This window comes from Ranitomeya imitator, chromosome 9 (genome assembly GCF_032444005.1).
Source record: "Ranitomeya imitator isolate aRanImi1 chromosome 9, aRanImi1.pri, whole genome shotgun sequence".
NCBI lineage: Eukaryota > Metazoa > Chordata > Amphibia > Anura > Dendrobatidae > Ranitomeya > Ranitomeya imitator.
In genome coordinates this window covers 51,320,883-51,343,092 of record NC_091290.1, presented here as the reverse complement: position 1 = coordinate 51,343,092, position 22,210 = coordinate 51,320,883, and the positions used below count along the sequence as shown (strand labels likewise).

Sequence of the window (22,210 nt, the reverse complement as noted above, 5' to 3'; positions counted from 1 at the left end):
TTCAGACAGCACAGGTGCTGGATCCTCTAATAGAACGAATACTGATGTGGACTCACAGCCAGGGCTGGATTCGGATGTTGGAACTGGCTCTGACAGGTTCTCACACTGACAGAATGGTTACAGGTCGGGATACCACAGGTGCGGTTTCGGTTCAGGTACCGAAGATGCGGCTTCAGAGGTCAGGGACTGCCGGATGCGGTTTCAGGGTTCAGGAATCGCCAGATGCAGTTTCAGGGTTCATGGACAGCCGAATGCTGTTTCAGAGTTCAGGGACCGGCCTCACACAGACCAGGTGAGCAGGTTCAGGCACTGGCATCACATGGACCTGGGCAGCAGGTTCAGGCACTGGCCACTACTACTACTCAGCCAGGGATGAAAAACCAGGTTGACACAATTACGTAAATTTACAATCAAAAAGCAATCTACGGTATGCATTGATCGGCATTGACAATCAGCAGGGGAAGTGGGCATAAAGCGGGGGCATAGAGGAAGAGTGCATGGAGATGTCATGAAGGTTTCCTACAACAAACCGCACTGTGCTATCTCTGGCATGCATCCCCTCCATGTGAATCTCACTTTCTCACTTTCCTCCGTAACCCAGATCACAGAAATGTGCAATACACCCGCTCACCCCTATGTCCACATGTAGCAGTCAGACACAAGCAATTCAAAGATGAGATCTACACAAATATCGATCATTTTGATTGACTGATTCTGATTTGATCTTTGACCACAAAATGATGTATGAGAGGATTAATTGAGCGGGCATGCACTGGGTGACAGCGGGCAGTTTATAAGACATCTGTCCAATATGTGAGTAAAATAATTATCTGACTTATCTGCCCATATGTATGATGGGCACCTAGGAAATTTGCTATCTGGTCCAAGGACATGAGAGATTTGCCTTTCTCAAGAAGTTAACCATTAGCCAGGTGCTTGCTTGTACCAGAGTTTGGAGAGTATCACCTTGATTGATACTCTTACTATGACAGAAAGAAAGCAAGTGTAACATCAACTGATCTTCAATGTGCAATCGAAGGAATAAAAGAATCCATGTAATCCATAAACAGAGAGATGGTGAGGGACCTCTTAGCTATTTTACATGAATCTAAAGCTCCTGGTCCAAATGAATTACATCCCAGGGTACTGAAAGAGATAGCAGAGGAAATTGCAGAACCGATAGCCAGAATCTTTGAAAAATTCTTGGGAACAGATGTCCCATAAGATTAGAGAAGGGCGAATGTTGTTGCTATCTTCAAAAAATAAGGTAGAGCCATGAAATTACAGGCCAGTGAGCCTTATTTGCATACTAGGGAAAATCTTTGAACAAATTATTAAACAGCATGTATGTAAGTACATGGATAAGAATACAGTAATTAACCAGAGCTGGCATGGGTTTCTAGCAAACAAGGCATGCCAGACTAATCTAATTTACTTCTATGATGGAATCACTGACTGGGTGAATCAGGGAAATGCGGTAGATATAGTATTTCTCAACTTAAGCAAAGGATTTGATAAAGTATCTTATACTATCCTTATTGAAAAAAAGACCAAGTATGGTATTGACAAGGCTATAGTTTGGTGGATTCATATCTGGCTCAGTGATTGTACTCAAAGAGTGGTAATAAATTGTTGCATACCCAATTGGGAGAGTGTTTCAAGTGAGGTACCACAAGGCTCTTTCCTGGCCCCAGTGTAGCTCAACATTTTTATAAATGATCCAGATAAGGGAACTGAAGGTGAACTGATCAAGTTTGAAGATGATGCAAAGCTAGAGAAGACAGAGAGAGGATTCAGGAGGATCTAGATAAGCTTGAACAATGGGCAACAACTAATAGAATGGTATTTCACAGAGATAAATACAAGATTCTACATTGGGGTAAGAAAAATGAAAATTACATCTACAGAATGGGAGGAGTAGAACTAAGCAACAGCACATCTGAGAAAGACTTGTGTGGCACTCCTGAGGGTCCAGTCGCCACAGATGAACTGCACCTCAGCCAGAGATGTGGTACTCCGCTCTCGGGTAAAGAGGGGACACTAACCAGTACCCACACACTAGCATCCAACACTAGACCTCTATAGGCCTGAAGGGAACTAAATAGAGGGTGTGAGTAGAGAGAGTGTTGTCATGGAAACAGGAGGGAGGAGTTAGTTAGTGAGGGAGTTAGAGAGTTGGAGCTGGGGACTTGAGTAGTGAGGACCTCATCCCAGCACCAGAGAACAGAGCAAAAGAACAAGGAGGATAGAGAGAAGTTACAGAGAACAGAGAGAGGAAGAAGGGGTCCTAGGGGCACGGGTAGTGAGAAATCCACCTGTGGGGCACGAATCCACGCTGACCGTAGTTGGGTGGAGGGACCAGTTTGCGGTGGGGGAACCGGCCTCCAGACTAGTAGAGAACTACAAGGCTCAGCTAGCAAAACGGAGGCTGTGGCATCTGTATGTGCCACAGCCACTCACATTCGCTGAAAAGGCAGCCATACAGGATCCAGGGGACCAGCAGAGAGAGTGCCCGACAAGACCCAAGGCTGCTGGCTTGGGACACTGTGTGTGAAGATGCAGGGCAGGAAACGCAGAAGCTAGCACAGTGAGATTGCCAGGAAAGGAACATAAGAAGGGGTCCTGGTAAAGTGTACTCCGAATTACCTGAGAGCTGGCTGGGCCACAAATCTGGAGGACACAGCACCTGGCTGGGGACTGCCTATAAGAACAGTGAGTAAACTGTGGAAACTGCACCCTGCTGTGTCCTCTGAATTATTACTGTGTCACCTGTCCTGCATCATGACATTCACCAACATTGACTTTAACCCTATATCTGCCCTGGGGCTTAGCTCTACCCGTGTAGATCTGCACCAACTCTGCTGCATCACCAACTGCCCCAGTGGATCTGAACTGCAGCGTCGGCTATATTATCTTTGCCAAACACCATGGGTGGCGTCACGAACAATCTCCCCATAAACTTTATTCCTTTAATATTAACATTTATTGGACGCCCAAGGCCACGGACCGGATCACTGCTGCTGTGACCACCCCTTTAAAACCGTCAGACCCGGCCCAAGTACCCCATGGCCTTAGCGGGTGCTCCACTTGGATATACTAATAGATCACAGACTGCACATGAGTCAACAGTGTTATGCAGCAGCAAAGTAGGCAAACATAGTTCTGGGATGTATTAAGAGATGCATAGAGTCTAGATCACGTGACGTAATTCACACCTTCTACTCCTCACTGGTCAGACCTCATCTGGAATACTGTGTCCAGTTCTGAGCACCACATTTTCAAAAAGACATAGAAAAACTGGAGCAAGTTCAGAGAAGATCTACCGGAATGGTAAGCGGACTGCAAAGTATATCCTACAAGGAACGGTTAAAGGAGCTGGGAATTTTTAGCTTGCAAAGAAGAAGGCTAAGAGGAGACTTAATATCTACAAATATCTGAAGGGATGTCACATTGTAGAGGGATCGTCCTTATTCTCATATGCATATGGAAACACGAGAAGCAATGGAATGAAACTGAAAGGGATACAGATTTGATATTAGAAAAAATCTTTTTGAGTCTATGGGTAGTCTAGTCGTAGTTGAATATGGCTGTTAGAAACAAGATGATATATGTCTCACCTTGTATGAACATACAGGTCCTTCTCAAAAAATTAGCATATAGTATTAAATTTCATTATTTACCATAATGTAATGATTACAATTAAACTTTCATATATTATAGATTCATTATCCACCAACTGAAATTTGTCAGGTCTTTTATTGTTTTAATACTGATGATTTTGGCATACAACTCCTGATAACCCAAAAAACCTGTCTCAATAAATTAGCATATCAAGAAAAGGTTCTCTAAACGACCTATTACCCTAATCTTCTGAATCAACTAATTAACTCTAAACACATGCAAAAGATACCTGAGGCTTTTATAAACTCCCTGCCTGGTTCATTACTCAAAACCCCCATCATGGGTAAGACTAGCGACCTGACAGATGTCAAGAAGGCCATCATTGACACCCTCAAGCAAGAGGGTAAGACCCAGAAAGAAATTTCTCAACAAATAGGCTGTTCCCAGAGTGCTGTATCAAGGCACCTCAATGGTAAGTCTGTTGGAAGGAAACAATGTGGCAGAAAACGCTGTACAACGAGAAGAGGAGACCGGACCCTGAGGAAGATTGTGGAGAAGGACCGATTCCAGACCTTGGGGAACCTGAGGAAGCAGTGGACTGAGTCTGGTGTGGAAACATCCAGAGCCACCGTGCACAGGCGTGTGCAGGAAATGGGCTACAGGTGCCGCATTCCCCAGGTAAAGCCACTTTTGAACCATAAACAGCGGCAGAGGCGCCTGACCTGGGCTACAGAGAAGCAGCACTGGACTGTTGCTAAGTGGTCCCAAGTACTTTTTTCTGATGAAAGCAAATTTTGCATGTCATTCGGAAATCAAGGTGCCAGAGTCTGGAGGAAGACTGGGGAGAAGGAAATGCCAAAATGCCTGAAGTCCAGTGTCAAGTACCCACAGTCAGTGATGGTGTGGGGTGCCATGTCAGCTGCTGGTGTTGGTCCACTGTGTTTCATCAAGGGCAGGGTCAATGCAGCTAGCTATCAGGAGATTTTGGAGCACTTCATGCTTCCATCGGCTGAAATGCTTTATGGAGATGAAGATTTCATTTTTCAGCACGACCTGGCACCTGCTCACAGTGCCAAAACCACTGGTAAATGGTTTACTGACCATGGTATTACTGTGCTCAATTGGCCTGCCAACTCTCCTGACCTGAACCCCATAGAGAATCTCTGGGATATTGTGAAGAGAAAGTTGAGAGACGCAAGACCCAACACTCTGGATGAGCTTAAGGCCGTTATTGAAGCATCCTGGGCCTCCATAACATCTCAGCAGTGTCACAGGCTGATTGCCTCCATGCCACGCCGCATTGAAGCAGTCATTTCTGCCAAAGGATTCCCGACCAAGTATTGAGTGCATAACTGAACATTATTATTTGTTGTTTTTTTTGTTTGTTATTAAAAAACACTTTTATTTGATTGGATGGGTGAAATATGCTAATTTATTGAGACAGGTTTTTTGGGTTATCAGGAGTTGTATGCCAAAATCATCAGTATTAAAACAATAAAATACCTGACAAATTTCAGTTGGTGGATAATTAATCTATAATATATGAAAGTTTAATTGTAATCATTACATTATGGTAAATAATGAAATTTAACACTATATGCTAATTTTTTGAGAAGGACCTGTACAAAATGTGCACCGCACCATCAGATAAGAACACTTTTAGGGGGAAGAATTGTGCAACCACTTTGGAGAACATTTATCACTGCATCTGCAAACTCATTTTGCCACAAATTACCATATTTCACTGTTTTTCACTGTTTTTGCTATGAATTTCCCAAATAATATTGGGAATTAAATGTATCTAGCAAAATGGTGCTGGTCAGATATTGCTGGATTCCAGGGACCTGAAAGAGGTTAAAAGAAAGATATACTATTATACTCACCATTCGTTCATCCTTCTCATAACTGTCCTACAGTTGCCTCTGCCCCCTAGTCCTCCAATTGCTCCTCTTCTCTTTCTTCTGATTCTGGATGTTCCAGCGCTGTAGCAGAATAGGTCTCTCTCTGGCACATAGGTCACGGTATAATTGACTTTAATGATGTGCTTTTCTTCCTACATGGTTACATGGGTATGACACACATCAATGACACCAATGAAGGGAGTCATGCCCCACGTAACCACGTAACTCTTAGTCAGTGGCTGCACCAAAGACCTCGAATGTGAAAAGGACCAAAGAGGAGCAATCAAAGTATCAGAGGACCAAGTGGGAAGTGACAACAGAGAGAGAGGAATGGGGAGGGCGAGGAGAAGTGAGTGTGATATTTGTTTTTTCTGCCATACAATAATGTGCAACCTATGACACATCGGTCTCCTACTCTTTCCTAACTTTTAGAAATGTACCAACTAATTTGCATTAAAAACAATTTGCACAAGAAAATATTTGCATTGACATGTAATATTTGAAACCTTGATTCAAGGCTATTAAACCCAACACTAGGAAGTCTATTACCATGAATAAAAAGTTGTGGTTTCTAGTGATGAGCGAATATACTCGTTACTTGAGATTTCCCGAGCACGCTCGGGTGTCCTCCGAGTATTTTTTAGCGCTCAAAGATTTATTTTTCCTTGCCACAGCTGAATGATTTACATCTGTTAGCCAGCCTGAATACAATGGGGGATTCCCTAGCAACCAGGCAACCCCCACATGTACTTATGCTGGCTAACAGATGTAAATCATTCAGCTGCGGCGATGAAAACTAAATCTCCGAGCACTAAAAAATACTCAGAGGACACCCGAGCATGCTCGGGAAATCTCGAGCAACAAGTATATTCGCTCATCTCTAGTGGTTACCCATTTAAAGATTTGTGACAAATTACACCATTTTTGAAAAATATGGGTTATTGTACCTTGATTTCAAAACCAGGATTGGACACAAATGTCTCAGGTCCTTTTTTATCTCTTGAATAAAGGATGGTAATTGCTGGTTCTCCAAATCTCCGGGACCCCACTTCAGTATTTTAGTCTTTTATGAATAAATGTGGGTTCTCTGAAAACCACAGCTTATGTTGTATCTCATTGTTCATATAGATAATGCATTATTAGAATACATTTCTTCTGACGTTAACAAAAATGAGAATGGCTGAAATATTTCTCAAGTTACGTGTTCTATGCGTTTTGTGACAAGAACAATTAAGGCATACCTATCATTTCAGGCATCTTTTCGGAATAGACTGTTGTATGTTTCTATGTACATGCGGAATAGTACTGTTTCTAACCATTACATGACTTGTTTCCTGCATTTTTCACTACTTTGACCCTCTTAACTCTCTCCAATTTTCAGTTCACTCTGAGCTGGTGGGTAGAGACCATCTGCTATGATGTCTCCTATGCACAGCATATATACAAAGATGGATTATTATTATTATTTATTATTATAGCACCATTTATTCCATGGCGCTTTACATGTGAGAAGGGTATACATAATAAAAAACAAGTACAATAATCTTAATCAATACAAGTCAGGAATGGTACATGAGGAGAGAGGACCCTGCCCACAAGGGCTCACAGTCTACAAGGGATGGGTGAGGATACAGTAGGTGAGGGTAGAGCTGGTCGTGCAGCGGCTTGGTCAATCGGTGGTTACTGCAGGTTGTAAGATTCCGACTCACCTTTCTCTGTACCTCACAGACAATAGCAGCAGCAGCATGTAAGATATTATAGAGCGATACTGAGCTTTGTGACTGTGAATCCAGCTCTATAGTCATCTAAAACAGTTGCTTAAAGCTGCAGCTTGCACCTGTCTGCTCCTCACTCTGGCCTTTTCCTCTCTATAGAGTATATGGCTATGTGCACACATTGAGTAAATGGATGCAGAAATTTCGCTCATCACTACTTGGGTTTTCTTCCTTTGGAATAAGAAGCACAGCAAATTGTTTTTTTGCAGACTGACGGGGTCCTGGGCTTTCTGACCTGCCTCTGACCATACGTAAATGATCTGTCTCTTCACGTCTTCCTTTCCGCCTGCTTCCTCTTCCTTTTGCCTTCTTGCTGGCACTGCCCTGACTCCTCTTAGTATATATTTTGCAGCAGTTGATAGTAAATTGTGTTTCTTTTCCCTTTGAATGTTTGATGTTGTAAAGGCGGAGAACGGGTTTTATTTCAGAAAGTTCCTTTGTCCGGGCAAATAACTGCTGTTTGTTATTAGTTCCGTAGATCCTGTATACTTAGCAGTTTCCTGAAATGTGCCCCGACTTTCGTGTATTCTGTTCTGGAAATCCAGCACAGCTAAAAGCACAAAGAAAGTACTGGGAGATGGAAGGAGGATCTCAGTGATCACAATAGAAAGGATTTATATCCATTTACCATAATACTGGCATTATGAAATATTTGAAATGATCAAATAAACAAATATAGTGTAATAAAACATAAAGTGTAATTGTGTTTTCAGGAGAACTTGCAGCAGAGTGTCTGTGTCGGCCTCTAGCTCCTCTCTCCTCTCCTCCTTTCCAAAGAATCTTATAGGCACTAGTGATGAGCGAATATACTGGTTGCGCGGGTTTTCCCGAGCACGCTCTCGTGGTCTCCGAGTATTTGTTAGTGTTCGGAGATTTAGTTTTCATCGCCTCAGCTGAATGATTTACAGCTACTAGCCAGCCTGATTACATGTGGGGATTCCCTAGCAACCAGGCAACCCCCACATGTACTCAGCCTGGCTAATAGCTGTAAATCATTCAGCTGCAGCGATGAAAACTAAATCTCCGAGCACTAAAAAATACTCGGAGGTCACCCGAGCGTGCTCGGGAAAACCCAAGGTCATCACTAATAGGCACCAATTGTCATCTCCAATCTCAGCAATGGGAAAATCTACATTTGCTAAATAAAGTTTATGCAGATTTCACTAATGAATTGACAGTGAAAGGTCAGTCCGAGAAGAGACAAAAGCCGATATCTCTGAAAAGATGTATTAAAAAGTTGGTTATTTTCGTGTATACCATAAATTTAGTAAAAAAAATAAAAAAATAAAGGAAGGTTATTCTTTAAATGTAAGAGAAAAAAGGCATTGCAAAAGTAAAGGTTAGCATGCAGTATGTTATTATGTATGATACAATATGCTGTCATTAATTCACATTGCAGATACAGTAATTCTCATAATTGTTTGTCTTTCCTTAGTTGTGTGGGAGGTTTGGTAAAAATGCCATATTTTTATGATATTGTGTGCTGGAAACAAGAGATGGATTATCAGAATATCTGAAATATTGAATGCTGGCTTCTAGAAATTTTACTTGAATTCCTTATTATTATTACCTTCTATTACCAGCTATGCTGTATATGACCCCAATATTGCCCATGCAATAACTTCTTATATGCCACACACCTCTGCACTGCTCATTTATAGTACTCCAGTCATCTCATGGATGGTCCTAGAATGGACTCACAATGGAAGAGTTAATATATCCCCAGCAAAAAAAGTCATCAGTTTTTCATAGTCCAATTTACATTTTATTCCACACCTTAAAATTTTTCTATAGCTAGAGCAAATAGTACTTCAGTTTAGGCAAAAGGGGGGCCAGGGCTGTAGTCGTGGCTATCAATGGTGGCTGCTTCAGCGCACCCTCCCTCACATGCATACAATGTCCCAGGGGTAGCGTACCTTTTTGTCCGCTTTCCTGTTTATCTGGGTCATCTCTGTTTTGCTGGGGGTTTCTATCTTGAGAATCCATATAAAGAGAGACAGAGTCAAGTTCCAACTTAAAACAAACGATTTAACTTAGTTCCTTTCTCAGCTCGTCCAGTTCACATTAAGGTCCAGCATATAAAGCTTCACAAGACATGACATTTTCTGCCCCTATGCTGTCTCTTTCTTCTTTAGGAGTACCACCGGGTCGCACCATTGTTCCAGGTACCTCAGCACTTGGTCTCACCAGTCTGACTAACTGTGGGAGTTCCCGGTCCGTTTCGCACCAGAAACACAGGCGTCTTCCTAAGTATCTGACCAACATCATGACAAAGCTGCCCTCTATTCCATAATATATATACAGTACATTATACAACATCACAATAACAGGCACATACAATGTATCAGCATTACCCATCAAGTCCATCAGCTTGTCAGGGACGTAAAAACACGGGCCAGGGAAAGTGGGCACAGCTAGTCGTTGTGCACCCTTTACATCTGCCCTAAACATGCAAGAGCTCCATGGCTCGAGTTCAGCGACTCTAACCAATACGAGTAACACCTGCATTATGAAGTCAGCTGCCGGCTATAGAGGAGGAAGCCGCATGACTGGAGCAGGGGAATGTGAGTAGAATTGTTTATTTTTTCTATGCATTAAAGAACCATGGCAGAACACAGGACATATATACCAGCATGGGGGGATATATATATACCAGTATGGCCGACATATATATACCAGGATGAGGATCATATACACCAGCATGGAGGACATATATATATATATACAGTAGATATATATATATATATACATATATATATATATATATACAGTAGATATATATATATATATATATATATATATTAGGATGAAGGACAAATATACCAGGAAGGAGCTCAAGTTGGGGGACATTACTACATAATGTGGGAGGGGGGACAAATCTTATGCCCTTATAAGATTTAGGACTTAAAGGGCACCTGTCACCCCGAAAATTGCGGGTGAGGTAAGCCCACCGGCATCAGGGGCTTATCTACAGCATTCTGTAATGCTGTAGATAAGCCCCCGATGTTACCTGAAAAAGGAGAAAAAGACGTTATATTATACTTACCCAGGGGCGGTCCCGCTGCTGGTCAGGTCAGATGGGCGTCTCCGGTCCGCTGCGGCGCCTCCCATCTTCTTTCCATGACGTCCTCTTCTGATCTTCAGCCACGGCTCCGGCGCAGGTGTACTTTGCTCTGCCCTGTTGAGGGCAGACAAAGTACTGCAGTGCGCAGGCGCCGGGCCTCTGACCTTTCCGGCGCCTGCGCACTGCAGTACTATCCTCTGCCCTCAAGAGGGCAGAGCAAAGTACGCCTGCGCCGGAGCCGTGGCTGAAGATCAGAAGAGGACGTCATGGAAAGAAGATGGGAGGCGCCGCAGCGGACCGGAGACGCCCATCCGACCTGACCAGCAGCGGGACCCCCCCTGGGTAAGTATAATATAACGTCTTTTTCTCCTTTTTCAGGTAACATCGGGGGCTTATCTACAGCATTACAAAATGCTGTAGATAAGCCCCTGATGCCGGTGGGCTTACCTCACCCGCGATTTTCGGGGTGACAGGTTCCCTTTAACAAGAGACCATACATCTGACCAACATGCAGGAAGGGCAGGTCCAATTTAGCACCAGAGCGCATCAGACTCTACTTACGCCATTGCCTCACACTATATACTGCCTAATAGTCTGTCCTCACAATATATACTGCCCAGATACTGTGCCCTCACACTATATACTGCCCTTCCCTATTGTGTGCCCTCATATTGGTATACTGCCCCCATGCTGTGCCCTCATACTATATTTTGTCCCCCATACCGTGCCTTCACAGTGTATACTGCCCTCATACTGTGCCCTCACATTATATATTATTGTCAGGGCTAGATTTGGGGTCAATCGAGTGACCTGTTGCTTCATGATTGGTTCTTCTTCTGTTGAGATATTTATCTTTTCCTTCCCTGATTGTTTTTACTGTCTTTACTCTACCTTCTGGATTTGCTCCTTTCCAGGTGTCATCCATTTATCCATTTTGGTTTGGCCTATCATGTTCTGGGTAGGGCTTATATATTATCCCTTCACTGCACTTCCTTACTGGCTATACTTCAAGGTAGATTTGTTTGTGCTAAGACGTTCTAGCACTTTAGCTAGGGGATTTTCCCTGCTAGATTTACACCGCTTATATTCTTGTTGTGTGTCTGTTTGTCTACCTTCCCAGCATCATTTCCTTTTAACACTGTTAGGTTTCTGGAAGGTAATTCTAGTTTCATTTATTTTGTGGCTCTCCTTACAATTCCCTTTCTCTTCTTTATGAACATGCTTTACGTTTATCACCCTGGGTCTGCGTGTCCACCTGAACACCTTCCTCTCCCTTTGTTCGCATTGTGTTGCGGCCACTACTGTGGTTCCCTCAACAGGCACGAGATACTTTTTAGGGAGTCATGTCCGAGGTGGTGTTTTTAGTTGTGAGGCTAGGTGTGGTGAAATATGTGTGTACATACATATATATATATATATATATATATATATATATATACATACATATATGTGTGAGCAGTGGACTATGTATAGATTTATTGTGTCACTGGCAATAATGTAACATCTGTCTTGAAAAGCTGCATGTCGCACCCAGGTGCTAATATGTAGTTTCCTGGGGCAAGTAGAATTCTGTCTCCAATCTCACCAGGGAGTCCTACGGGAAGCCAAGAAGAAAGGTAACATTTGGCACCTCCTAGGTCTTGGAAGAGAGATGTTAATTGCGGCCTGATAGTATCTCTGGGAGAGCTGTTACACAAAGGATCTCAAGAGAAAATAATATATTCATTGGGGGCACGGCCATGGTCCAATCAAAAACCAAGCAATTATGATATTAACCTGAGGGGCTGTTCTAGAAACCTGACCTCCAGACCAAAGTTATAAATTAGATCTGTATTCAGAGAATCGTGTTCACATGTGAGGGCGGCCTGAGAAGCTGATGTGTTCCACCAACTCCATTCACCCCCCCCCCCCCTTCCTCAGGGAGCAGAAAGCAAACTACAAGCTAGATAATTTCTGTAAGTTTTTCTCCTGTTATTTTATACTATTTTGCATTAGTTGTATGTCTTTTTATTATCATGTTTTTATACCTTTTCTTACTGTAAGCACTGAACCTTTTGTTATTAAAGTATAAACCTCTAACAATTTGAACCTTGAATGTTCTAAAAGAATCCATAGCCTAAGGTGTGTGAGCCTTATGAGTGGTAGACATTATTAGTATTAATATTTCCGGGACTTATCGCCCGTGTATTCAGTGAGTGGTGGCAGCGTGTATGAGCGGGTGTGTGGCCTGGGTCGGCGTGTGGTTTATGCTCCCATTACAGCATAGGACAGAGGTTGAATGCTGGACTGAGAGTGGGGAGATAGATTAACCCTTGCAGGCACAACCCAAGTCACGTGCTGAGAGCGGGCACGAGACGAATTAGTGACACCACGGAGAAGGGATCCGTGACACTAGGGATTGACCATTCTATACAGGGACCAGTTGGGTGTAGGTGTGACTTATCTCTATAGTTTTTCTTCCTTACTCCCTTTACCCGTGTGTGAGTGTGGTATGTGCATAACAACTAGATCCCATTTTGTGCCCTCATACTATATACTGCCCCCTATGCCATACCCTCACATGAATCTCAGTGTTTGTGTTTTTAAATTGCTCTGCATTATTATCTTGTGATAGCAAAATTAGCACTAATTACAAAGACCCCATATCTCTGGAACCATATGTCAGATTTCTAAAAATTTAAAAAAAAAACATGGAATACTTAGGCAAGCAGCCACTGGGTAGCTTTACACTTGGTGACAGGTCATCTTTAATGCTAACTTGTGAGTGTATTATACATTCAATTTCAACGTGAGGGCATTTAATATTTTATTCCAAGAACTGTATGTCACTGTATTGATCCCATGTCACTAGGAAGTGATGAATAAGCGTCTGTGAATATTGCTCCTGATTATAAAGTACTCTCTAGAATCTCTGCATGGAAACAGAGGAGTGGAGAGAGCGCATGAAATATGGGGGTGGAGGACAAAAATCCAATACACTGAGATAGACTTGAGAAGTTGGTGAAGAAGAGCTCAGCTAATCTAGCACTTAAAGGGATGCAGACATTCTAGAGTTAACAGCAAGTAATAATCAAGACTTCCATGATTCGTAGCCAGCGCTTGATGTGGAAGCAGAGAATTCGCTTCTGAACAACATCTTCCAATTAAAATCAACATAAATACTGTAGTCTTTTGACTTAAATACAATACCTTTCTTCTCACGCACGGATGTAGAGTTGCACCATGTTTTCTTCTCCAGTCATTCCTAATGGTGGTTCAGTGGTTAGCACGGCAGCGCTGGGGTCATGAGTTCAAATCCCACCAAGGACCACGTCTGCAAGGAGCGTGTATGTTCTCCCCATGTTTGTGTGGATTTCCTCCCTCACACCAAATACGTACTGATAGCAATGATAACGGATGTAAAGCGCTGTGGAATATGATAGCGCTATATAAGCAAAGCTAAAAAAAAAATAAACAATAATCCATGCACAGTTACAGAGCTGTACAAATCACACATTCTTCTCAACACAAAACATATAAATTGTTATCTGCTTCCAAGTGAAACCATTACATCATAGCTGCTACCATTATTAATGCTGGAGAACTAAAAGAAATAGGTTATGCGAAAACTAACCCCTTAAGGTTCGCAAATTTTTTAGTTTTTGTAAGAGTCATTACTTTTTTATTTTCCTGACAACTTAGCTGTATGAGGGCTTTATTTTGAGGAAAAGCTATAGTTTTGAATTACACTTTTCATTTTACTATATAATGTGCTAAAAAAAATGGGGGGAAAAGTTCCAAGTGTGGTGAAATGGTGAAAAAAAAGTGATTCCACAATAGTTTTTTTTTAAAGGTGGGGGGTTGTTCCACAGCATTCATCGTGTTTTAAAAATATGACCTGGCAACATAATGATCAGTCCAATTACACCGATGCTAACCTTGTATAGTTGTTTTATATTTAAGTGCTGAAGAAAAAAAAATAAGGAAATTAGCAAAAATACAAAAATTTTTGTTTGTGTTGTAATTTTTTTGAGATACATACCTTTTTTGATTTTTCCATCCATGGAGCTACATGAAGGCTAGCTTTTTTGTACATTGAGCTAACACATTTATTGATATTATTCATGGTTACATATGAGGTTTTAATCAAATTGTATTGCATTCTTTGATGTAAAACTGTTCTTCAACTATATCAATAGTAAAAGAATAAAAACTGAAAATGTAGGCCCCTTAAAAAATAGTGAGGAAAGAATGGTTGTAGATGACGAGGAAAAAGCTAACATATTAAACACCTTCTTCTCCACGGTATTCACGGTGGAAAATGAAATGCTAGGTGAAATCCCAAGAAACAATGAAAACCCTATATTAAGGGTCACCAATCTAACCCAAGAAGAGGTGCGAAACCGGCTAAATAAGATTAAAATAGATAAATCTCCGGGTCCGGATGGCATACACCCACGAGTACTAAGAGAACTAAGTAATGTAATAGATAAACCATTATTTCTTATTTTTAGTGACTCTATAGCGACAGGGTCTGTTCCGCATGACTGGCGCATAGCAAATGTGGTGCCAATATTCAAAAAGGGCTCTAAAAGTGAACCTGGAAATTATAGGCCAGTAAGTCTAACCTCTATTGTTGGTAAAATATTTGAAGGGTTTCTGAGGGATGTTATTCTGGATTATCTCAATGAGAATAACTGTTTAACTCCATATCAGCATGGGTTTATGAGAAATCGCTCCTGTCAAACCAATCTAATCAGTTTTTATGAAGAGGTAAGCTATAGACTGGACCACGGTGAGTCATTGGACGTGGTATATCTCGATTTTTCCAAAGCGTTTGATACCGTGCCGCACAAGAGGTTGCTACACAAAATGAGAATGCTTGGTCTGGGGGAAAATGTGTGTAAATGGGTTAGTAACTGGCTTAGTGATAGAAAGCAGAGGGTGGTTATAAATGGTATAGTCTCTAACTGGGTCGCTGTGACCAGTGGGGTACCGCAGGGGTCAGTATTGGGACCTGTTCTCTTCAACATATTCATTAATGATCTGGTAGAAGGTTTACACAGTAAAATATCGATATTTGCAGATGATACAAAACTATGTAAAGCAGTTAATACAAGAGAAGATAGTATTCTGCTACAGATGGATCTGGATAAGTTGGAAACTTGGGCTGAAAGGTGGCAGATGAGGTTTAACAATGATAAATGTAAGGTTATACACATGGGAAGAGGGAATCAATATCACCATTACACACTGAACGGGAAACCACTGGGTAAATCTGACAGGGAGAAGGACTTGGGGATCCTAGTTAATGATAAACTTACCTGGAGCAGCCAGTGCCAGGCAGCAGCTGCCAAGGCAAACAGGATCATGGGGTGCATTAAAAGAGGTCTGGATACACATGATGAGAGCATTATACTGCCTCTGTACAAATCCCTAGTTAGACCGCACATGGAGTACTGTGTCCAGTTTTGGGCACCGGTGCTCAGGAAGGATATAATGGAACTAGAGAGAGTACAAAGGAGGGCAACAAAATTAATAAAGGGGATGGGAGAACTACAATACCCAGATAGATTAGCGAAATTAGGATTATTTAGTCTAGAAAAAAGACGACTGAGGGGCGATCTAATAACCATGTATAAGCATATAAGGGGACAATACAAATATCTCGCTGAGGATCTGTTTATACCAAGGAAGGTGACGGGCACAAGGGGGCATTCTTTGCGTCTGGAGGAGAGAAGGTTTTTCCACCAACATAGAAGAGGATTCTTTACTGTTAGGGCAGTGAGAATCTGGAATTGCTTGCCTGAGGAGGTGGTGATGGCGAACTCAGTCGAGGGGTTCAAGAGAGGCCTGGATGTCTTCCTGGAGCAGAACAATATTGTATCATACAATTATTAGGTTCTGTAGAAGGACATAGATCTGGGGATTTATTATGATGGAATATAGGCTGAACTGGATGGACAAATGTCTTTTTTCGGCCTTACTAACTATGTTACTATGTTACTATGTTAATTGTAGTGACAATAAAATTATATATTATTTTATATTTTTCTATTCACATTCGGTGAAAGGGGGGGGTGATAAAAACATTTAGATTTTTTAATGTTTTAGCAATCTCTAATTAGTCCCCACAGGGGACTTGAACCTGTTAGCTCTTGATTGCTAATGCAATACCATAGTGTTGTCGTGTATCGTGAATTGTACAATTCCTTATGAAGCAAAGCCTTAGCTCTGGTGGTGGCCAGATGTAAACATTGAACATATCTACACTGTGTAGCTGTATTCAATGTGTAGCAGCCGCTGCTAGGTACTGCAGATCAGCTCCTAGGCCATAAAATGCAGTAGCCACAACACATTCACCTTACCATCACTTCTTGTTACACCGGCATGGGTTTAGTCACCACTATGGTGAGCGGCGGCTGTAACTGCGCTCCTGCACTGACTGATAGCCGTCCCTAATGATGAGCTCTAAGGCCGGGATCACACATGCGAGAAATACGTCCGAGTCTCGCATGGTAATCCCCAGCCCTGCACCCGACACTTAGGAGCGGAGCGTGCGGCTCCATGTATTGCTATGCGGCCGCACGCGCCGCTCCGGAGTGAAGGCGGCAGGGTCGGGATTACCATGCGAGGAGACTCGGACGTATTTCTCACATGTGTCATCCCGGCCTAATGCTGAGTGTGCTGTCAGTCAGTGACGAGGGTGCGGTTACAGCTGCCGCTCTCTATACACAAAGCAGTGACTAAACCTGTGCTGTCCCCACCCCTATGACTGAAAAGCAAATGCTGCCATGTGAAAAACAGTTAATTTGCTCCCGGCAGTGGGGTTCTCAGTGAAATACAGTTACAGTAATTTGCTCCCGGCAGTGGGGCTCTCAGTGAAATACAGTTAATTTGCTCCCGGCAGTGGGGCTCTCAGTGAAATACAGTTAATTTGCTCCCGGCAGTGGGGCTCTCAGTGAAATACAGATACAGTAATTTGCTCCCGGCAGTGGGGCTCTCAGTGAAATACAGTTAATTTGCTCCCGGCAGTGGGGCTCTCAGTGAAATACAGTTAATTTGCTCCCGGCAGTGGGGCTCTCAGTGGAATACAGTTACAGTAATTTGCTCCTGGCAGTGGGGCTCTCAGTGAAATACAGTTAATTTGCTCCCGGCAGTGGGGCTCTCAGTGAAATACAGTTAATTTGCTCCCGGCGGTGGGGCTCTCAGTGTCGGCAGTGGGGCTCTCAGTGCTGGCGCTGGGCAGGTTCTGAACACTGTTAACCTGCAGATTAAACTCATATCTGCAGGTTAACAGCGTTTTTTCACTTGACAGGTTCCCTTCAAAAGAGTATTCTCCTCCCACATATGTGTGGCATATCCACAAGAAATACAAGATATATTCGATAGATTGAGGCTGATGGATAACTGCATCACAGGTCTGTAATATAAATGACAAGTGGGAACAGTATAGTAACCTCCATTATACACCTACTAACTATAATGTCCAAAAAGGAGCACTCTCTTTCTGAAAGAACGCTCATCAATCATGTCAGTACATTACATGAACAACCCCTCGATTTACATGGGAGATATATAATACTTTGTTTCTTCTGTGGTGCAATAAGGGAAATCATCTACATTCTGCCCTCAGGAACCATATTAATATCCACATAATTATTGTATATTAGACGCAGACCCCTAAAAGGCATCTGCCGTAGTCTGTCCTATTTCTCATGGTTTACTTTTGTTGGATTTTAATCTAATTTCTTTCAGGTTGAGTCTTCCATCTTGGATGTGTATGATGACTTGTACGAGCGGGTTCTTAGAAGATATCCCGGGAAAGCACAGGAACATCTTTTGCAAGCACATGACATAGTAAGATCAAATTATTTTTTTAGCTCACAGTTGGCCGATAATGTCCTACTTGGCTGGGACAACCCATGTAACTTTTATGATATTGGTCAATTTAATTACAAAGATTCAATTACCGTACGTCCCAAGTTTCTCAGAGCAGGAATAGCCATCCACAGAGTCTCTAATGGTTGTAGTGGAGACATCTCCATGGTGTGGTATCTGATTTCCATAGGAATGTGAGAGATCGGATGCTTCTGCATGAGTATGGGTACAGCGATATATACTTTTAAAGGTGCCATATTACAGCTTTGTCATTTGAAGGGGTCATCAATGTCTGACCAGTGGGGGTGCGAGACCAGATGCCCACACCGATCAGCTGTTCCTGGAGTCAGCGATGTCGATACTGCTCAGTTACAGAAAAGCACAGCACCGTTGACTGTTTAGCGGCTGTAGCCGAGTAACACATATCCACCACCTTCAAATCAATACCTGGCTGCAGCCACTCTTCTGTTGATGGAGCTGTGGTGTGCTGCTCCGTAACTGAGCAGTTCCAGCCGCCGCGGACACCGGGAACAGCAGAGATGCTGGATGTCGCACTCCCTCCGATCAGACATTGATCACCTATCCTAAGGAAAGTCCATCAACATTAAAGTCCTGGACTACTCCATTATTTTTTCTTCTGCTCATTTGAGAATCACTGGGCGCATGCGCGGCAGTCAACACCAGATACATATGTCACTCCTGAATCTAAGACTTGCAAAAAAGTGTTGTGAGTCTTTGTTAAATGTAAATCAGTCTTTGCAAAGTTGTGACTTTCTATAATGTACTTCGTTCCCTCATTTTGCCTTTTTGTCTTACAAACACCGTGCCGCGGTGTTAACTGCTTAGTTCAAGCTCCTTCTACTGCTGATCAGTGAGAATCCCTACTAATCTGTGTACTGATAAAGTCCCCATGGCATGGATTCAGTGCAATAATTGTGCTGGACATTTTCAGCAGTTTTTCTGCACCAATTGGCTACTTTAGGTATCTTGTGTTTTGGTTTTTTTTACTGTAATTTAGGTTTAATTTTTATCTTTTTTCAGATTTTTTTTATTGGTATGTCAAATTTTAAAGAAAACTAGGTTGTTTAGCTTTTATAAAATCTGTTTCAATTTGCTGAAACCATAATACGCTGCATTTTTGCCACATGCAAAAATGCAAAGTAAAAAAACACAGCATATATTCACTGTGGGAATCTTGCCTTAAAGAGGTTGTCCACTACTTTAACATTGATGGTCGATTCTAAGGATAGGACATCAATGTCTGATAAGTAGGGGTGCGACACCAAGTATGACCGCTGATCAGCAGTTCTTGGTAGTGGCCGGAAGTGCTCAGTTACAGGGAACAGCTCCATCAACTCTATAGTGGCTGCGGCTGGGTACTGCACGTCAGTCCCCTATTTAAATCCATAGGGGCAGATATACAGTACCTGGCCAGGGCCACTATACAAAAGACAGAGCTGCACTGTGCCACTGAAACTGAGAACAGCTGATCGGTGGGGGTGCCGGGTGTTGCACCCCTACTGATCAGTCATTGATGATTTATCCTATCATAAAGATAGTATGGATTCTTGCTGACCAGCGGATGTAGTCTGATTCTTACATCTTGGGACTCTAAAAGGGAGTCTGTCACCCATAAAACTTTAACAAAACTGCTAGCACTGTCATGAATCATTTTGAGACATCAGGAGCCTAGCAGAGTGCTTACAGTGTCAGTGCGGGCGTTTTCTCCTTCCTCGCTCCTTGCTGGTGCAGGCATGTGCTACAGTGACGCACCCATTCGTGTGGTGAGCGGCTACTACAGTCTGGAACAAAGAAGGAATGTGAGCGCACACTGACACTGTGAGGGCTCTGCTGGCCTCCGGCAGTCTCAAGGACGATTCAGTTAGCTGAATACCTTTAAAGGGAACCTGTCACCTGAATTTAGCGGGACCGGTTTTCAGTCATATGGGCGGAGTTTTCAGGTGTTTGATTCACCCTTTCCTTACCCGCTGGCTGCATGCTGCCGCCATATTGGATTGAAGTTCATTCTCTGTCCTCCGCCTTGCGCAGGCGTGTACTACGGAGGACAGAGAATGAACTTCAATCCAATATTGCAGCCAGCATGCAGCCAGTGGGTAAGGAAAGGGTGAATCAAACACCTAAAAACTCCACCCATATGACCGAAAACCGGTCCCGCCAAATTCAGGTGACAGGTTCCCTTTAAGTGTATCAGGCTTGGACTGGCCCACTGGAGAACAGGAGAATCCTCCGGTGGGCCCTCATGCAGGAATTTGCTCTCCACTCTACCTATATGAGTAGTTTGCTTCACTATGTTCAGAGAAGGGAATCATCTCAACATTCATTTAACAACCTACCCCATTCATTACTATATAGAAAACTAGGTACATTTGTTAACGAGGGTAATGTGATATTTTCATATAGCTGAACAGTGGGCCGCCAGAGTCAGTGTTACTGGTGGGTCTTTGGCATCCCAGTCCGGCACTGAACTGGACCATTCTTAAGACTCTTGGAGACCAGCAGAGCTCGCAGTGTCAGTGTGCGCTTTCCTGCCTTGTTCCTGACTATAGCGGACGCTTGCTACACTGACAGTTGTGAGGGTGTAGAAAGCGGCTGCTACAGCAAGGAGCGAGGGAGGAGAGCGCGCACGCACTGACACTGTACGCGTAGGGCACTTAAAGTGGCCATCACCGTGGGCAAACAAGCGCTGTCAAACCAGTTATCGGGTAGTACCCCTTATTCTAATTGAAGGGGCAGAATGATGCCGCACCAAGGGAGCCCTGATTTACATATTCAATAAAACTTTTTTTCTGCACAGCTGTAAAATCTATAGTACAGGCATGATTTCTATAGGGGTTAAGTCTCCTATATAACTACTAGCTGTTTAATTGGAGTTTCGAGGGTGACAGCAAAACAGCAATTTAGCATGGTTTTTGGAAAGGAAGAGGCAAAAAATGTAAAAAAGTTTATCACAAGAATTCATAACTTTGAAACAGCCAATCAATATTTGAATAAATAAAAAGTTGAGCTCTTTCAATGCTTATTATTAAGTCAGACTATAAACATTTCTATATCTCTTCCACTTTTATCACTTTTATAAGAGCCTAAAATAATCAAGTATATAGGGGCACAGTTTGCCCAAATTTTTGCTCAATCGATGGTTTCCAATTATACATATGTATACTGTATATATACTGTATATTTCTGTTCTTAGTTTCAATGCTGTGGGAAGAGCTGGAAACAGCAGGTGATATCTGCTCCGCAGCTTATGTGCAGCAGTACGGCAGATGACAAGGTACTTTCCATTTTGCTGCAAGCAGTCTGCTAATTCTATTCTTTAATGCTGGTTTTACGAGGTTGGGTATAATATAGGTAGAAAAAAAAAGATGAACAATGGTGAAAAAAAAACAGTAGGACACAATACATGTTATAATATTCTGCTGGTGAACTTGTCATTTCTGGGATCTGCTTGGTTATATAAGAAGCAATGAAATATTATTTTGCCCACGTATATCTATTGTGATGCGGCTGCAGTGCAGTTCAGCGCAACCACCACCAGGGGGTGCTGGTGAAAGGAGAGAGGTTGCACACTCACAGTGTAGCAACACTGAATAGCCGCACAGGTGTCACAGGTATCGAAATTGTGGTCAGACGAGCTGAGTCAGAAACTGTCAGGAGCAGAAGTACCAGAGGTAACAACAATGAATGAAGTCAGAGACAAGCCAGAAGTCAGAGCCAAATGGGAGAGCGGTATCCAAAACAAGAGATGTAAGATGGAGTCGGGGTACAAGCCAGAAGTCAAAGCCGGTCAGGGAATGAGGTATCAGAGATGGAAAGCAAGAGGCGGGGTTCAGTGATCAGGCTGAGTCATACACTGTAAAGAAAACCACCAGATGAACACTAAGTCAGGGATAGGGAATGGGTCTCACACAAATACGGGAAGTCAGAGGCAGAAGGATCACCAGGGTATACAGGTCAGCTGCTCTAGCCTG

General features: G+C 42.7%; 1 protein-coding gene across 2 annotated transcripts in view; it reads left to right on the top strand.

Moving 5' to 3' along the window:
• Positions 1 to 22,210, top strand: part of TSPAN32 (tetraspanin 32) — a 67,453-nt gene that overhangs the window by 26,649 nt on the left and 18,594 nt on the right. For both annotated transcript variants that reach the window (XM_069738552.1, XM_069738551.1), the window contains exons 5-6: positions 18,099 to 18,200; positions 21,433 to 21,513. In XM_069738552.1, coding sequence (XP_069594653.1) covers positions 18,099 to 18,200; positions 21,433 to 21,513 — 183 coding nt within the window. The remainder of the gene's footprint in view (positions 1 to 18,098; positions 18,201 to 21,432; positions 21,514 to 22,210) is intronic.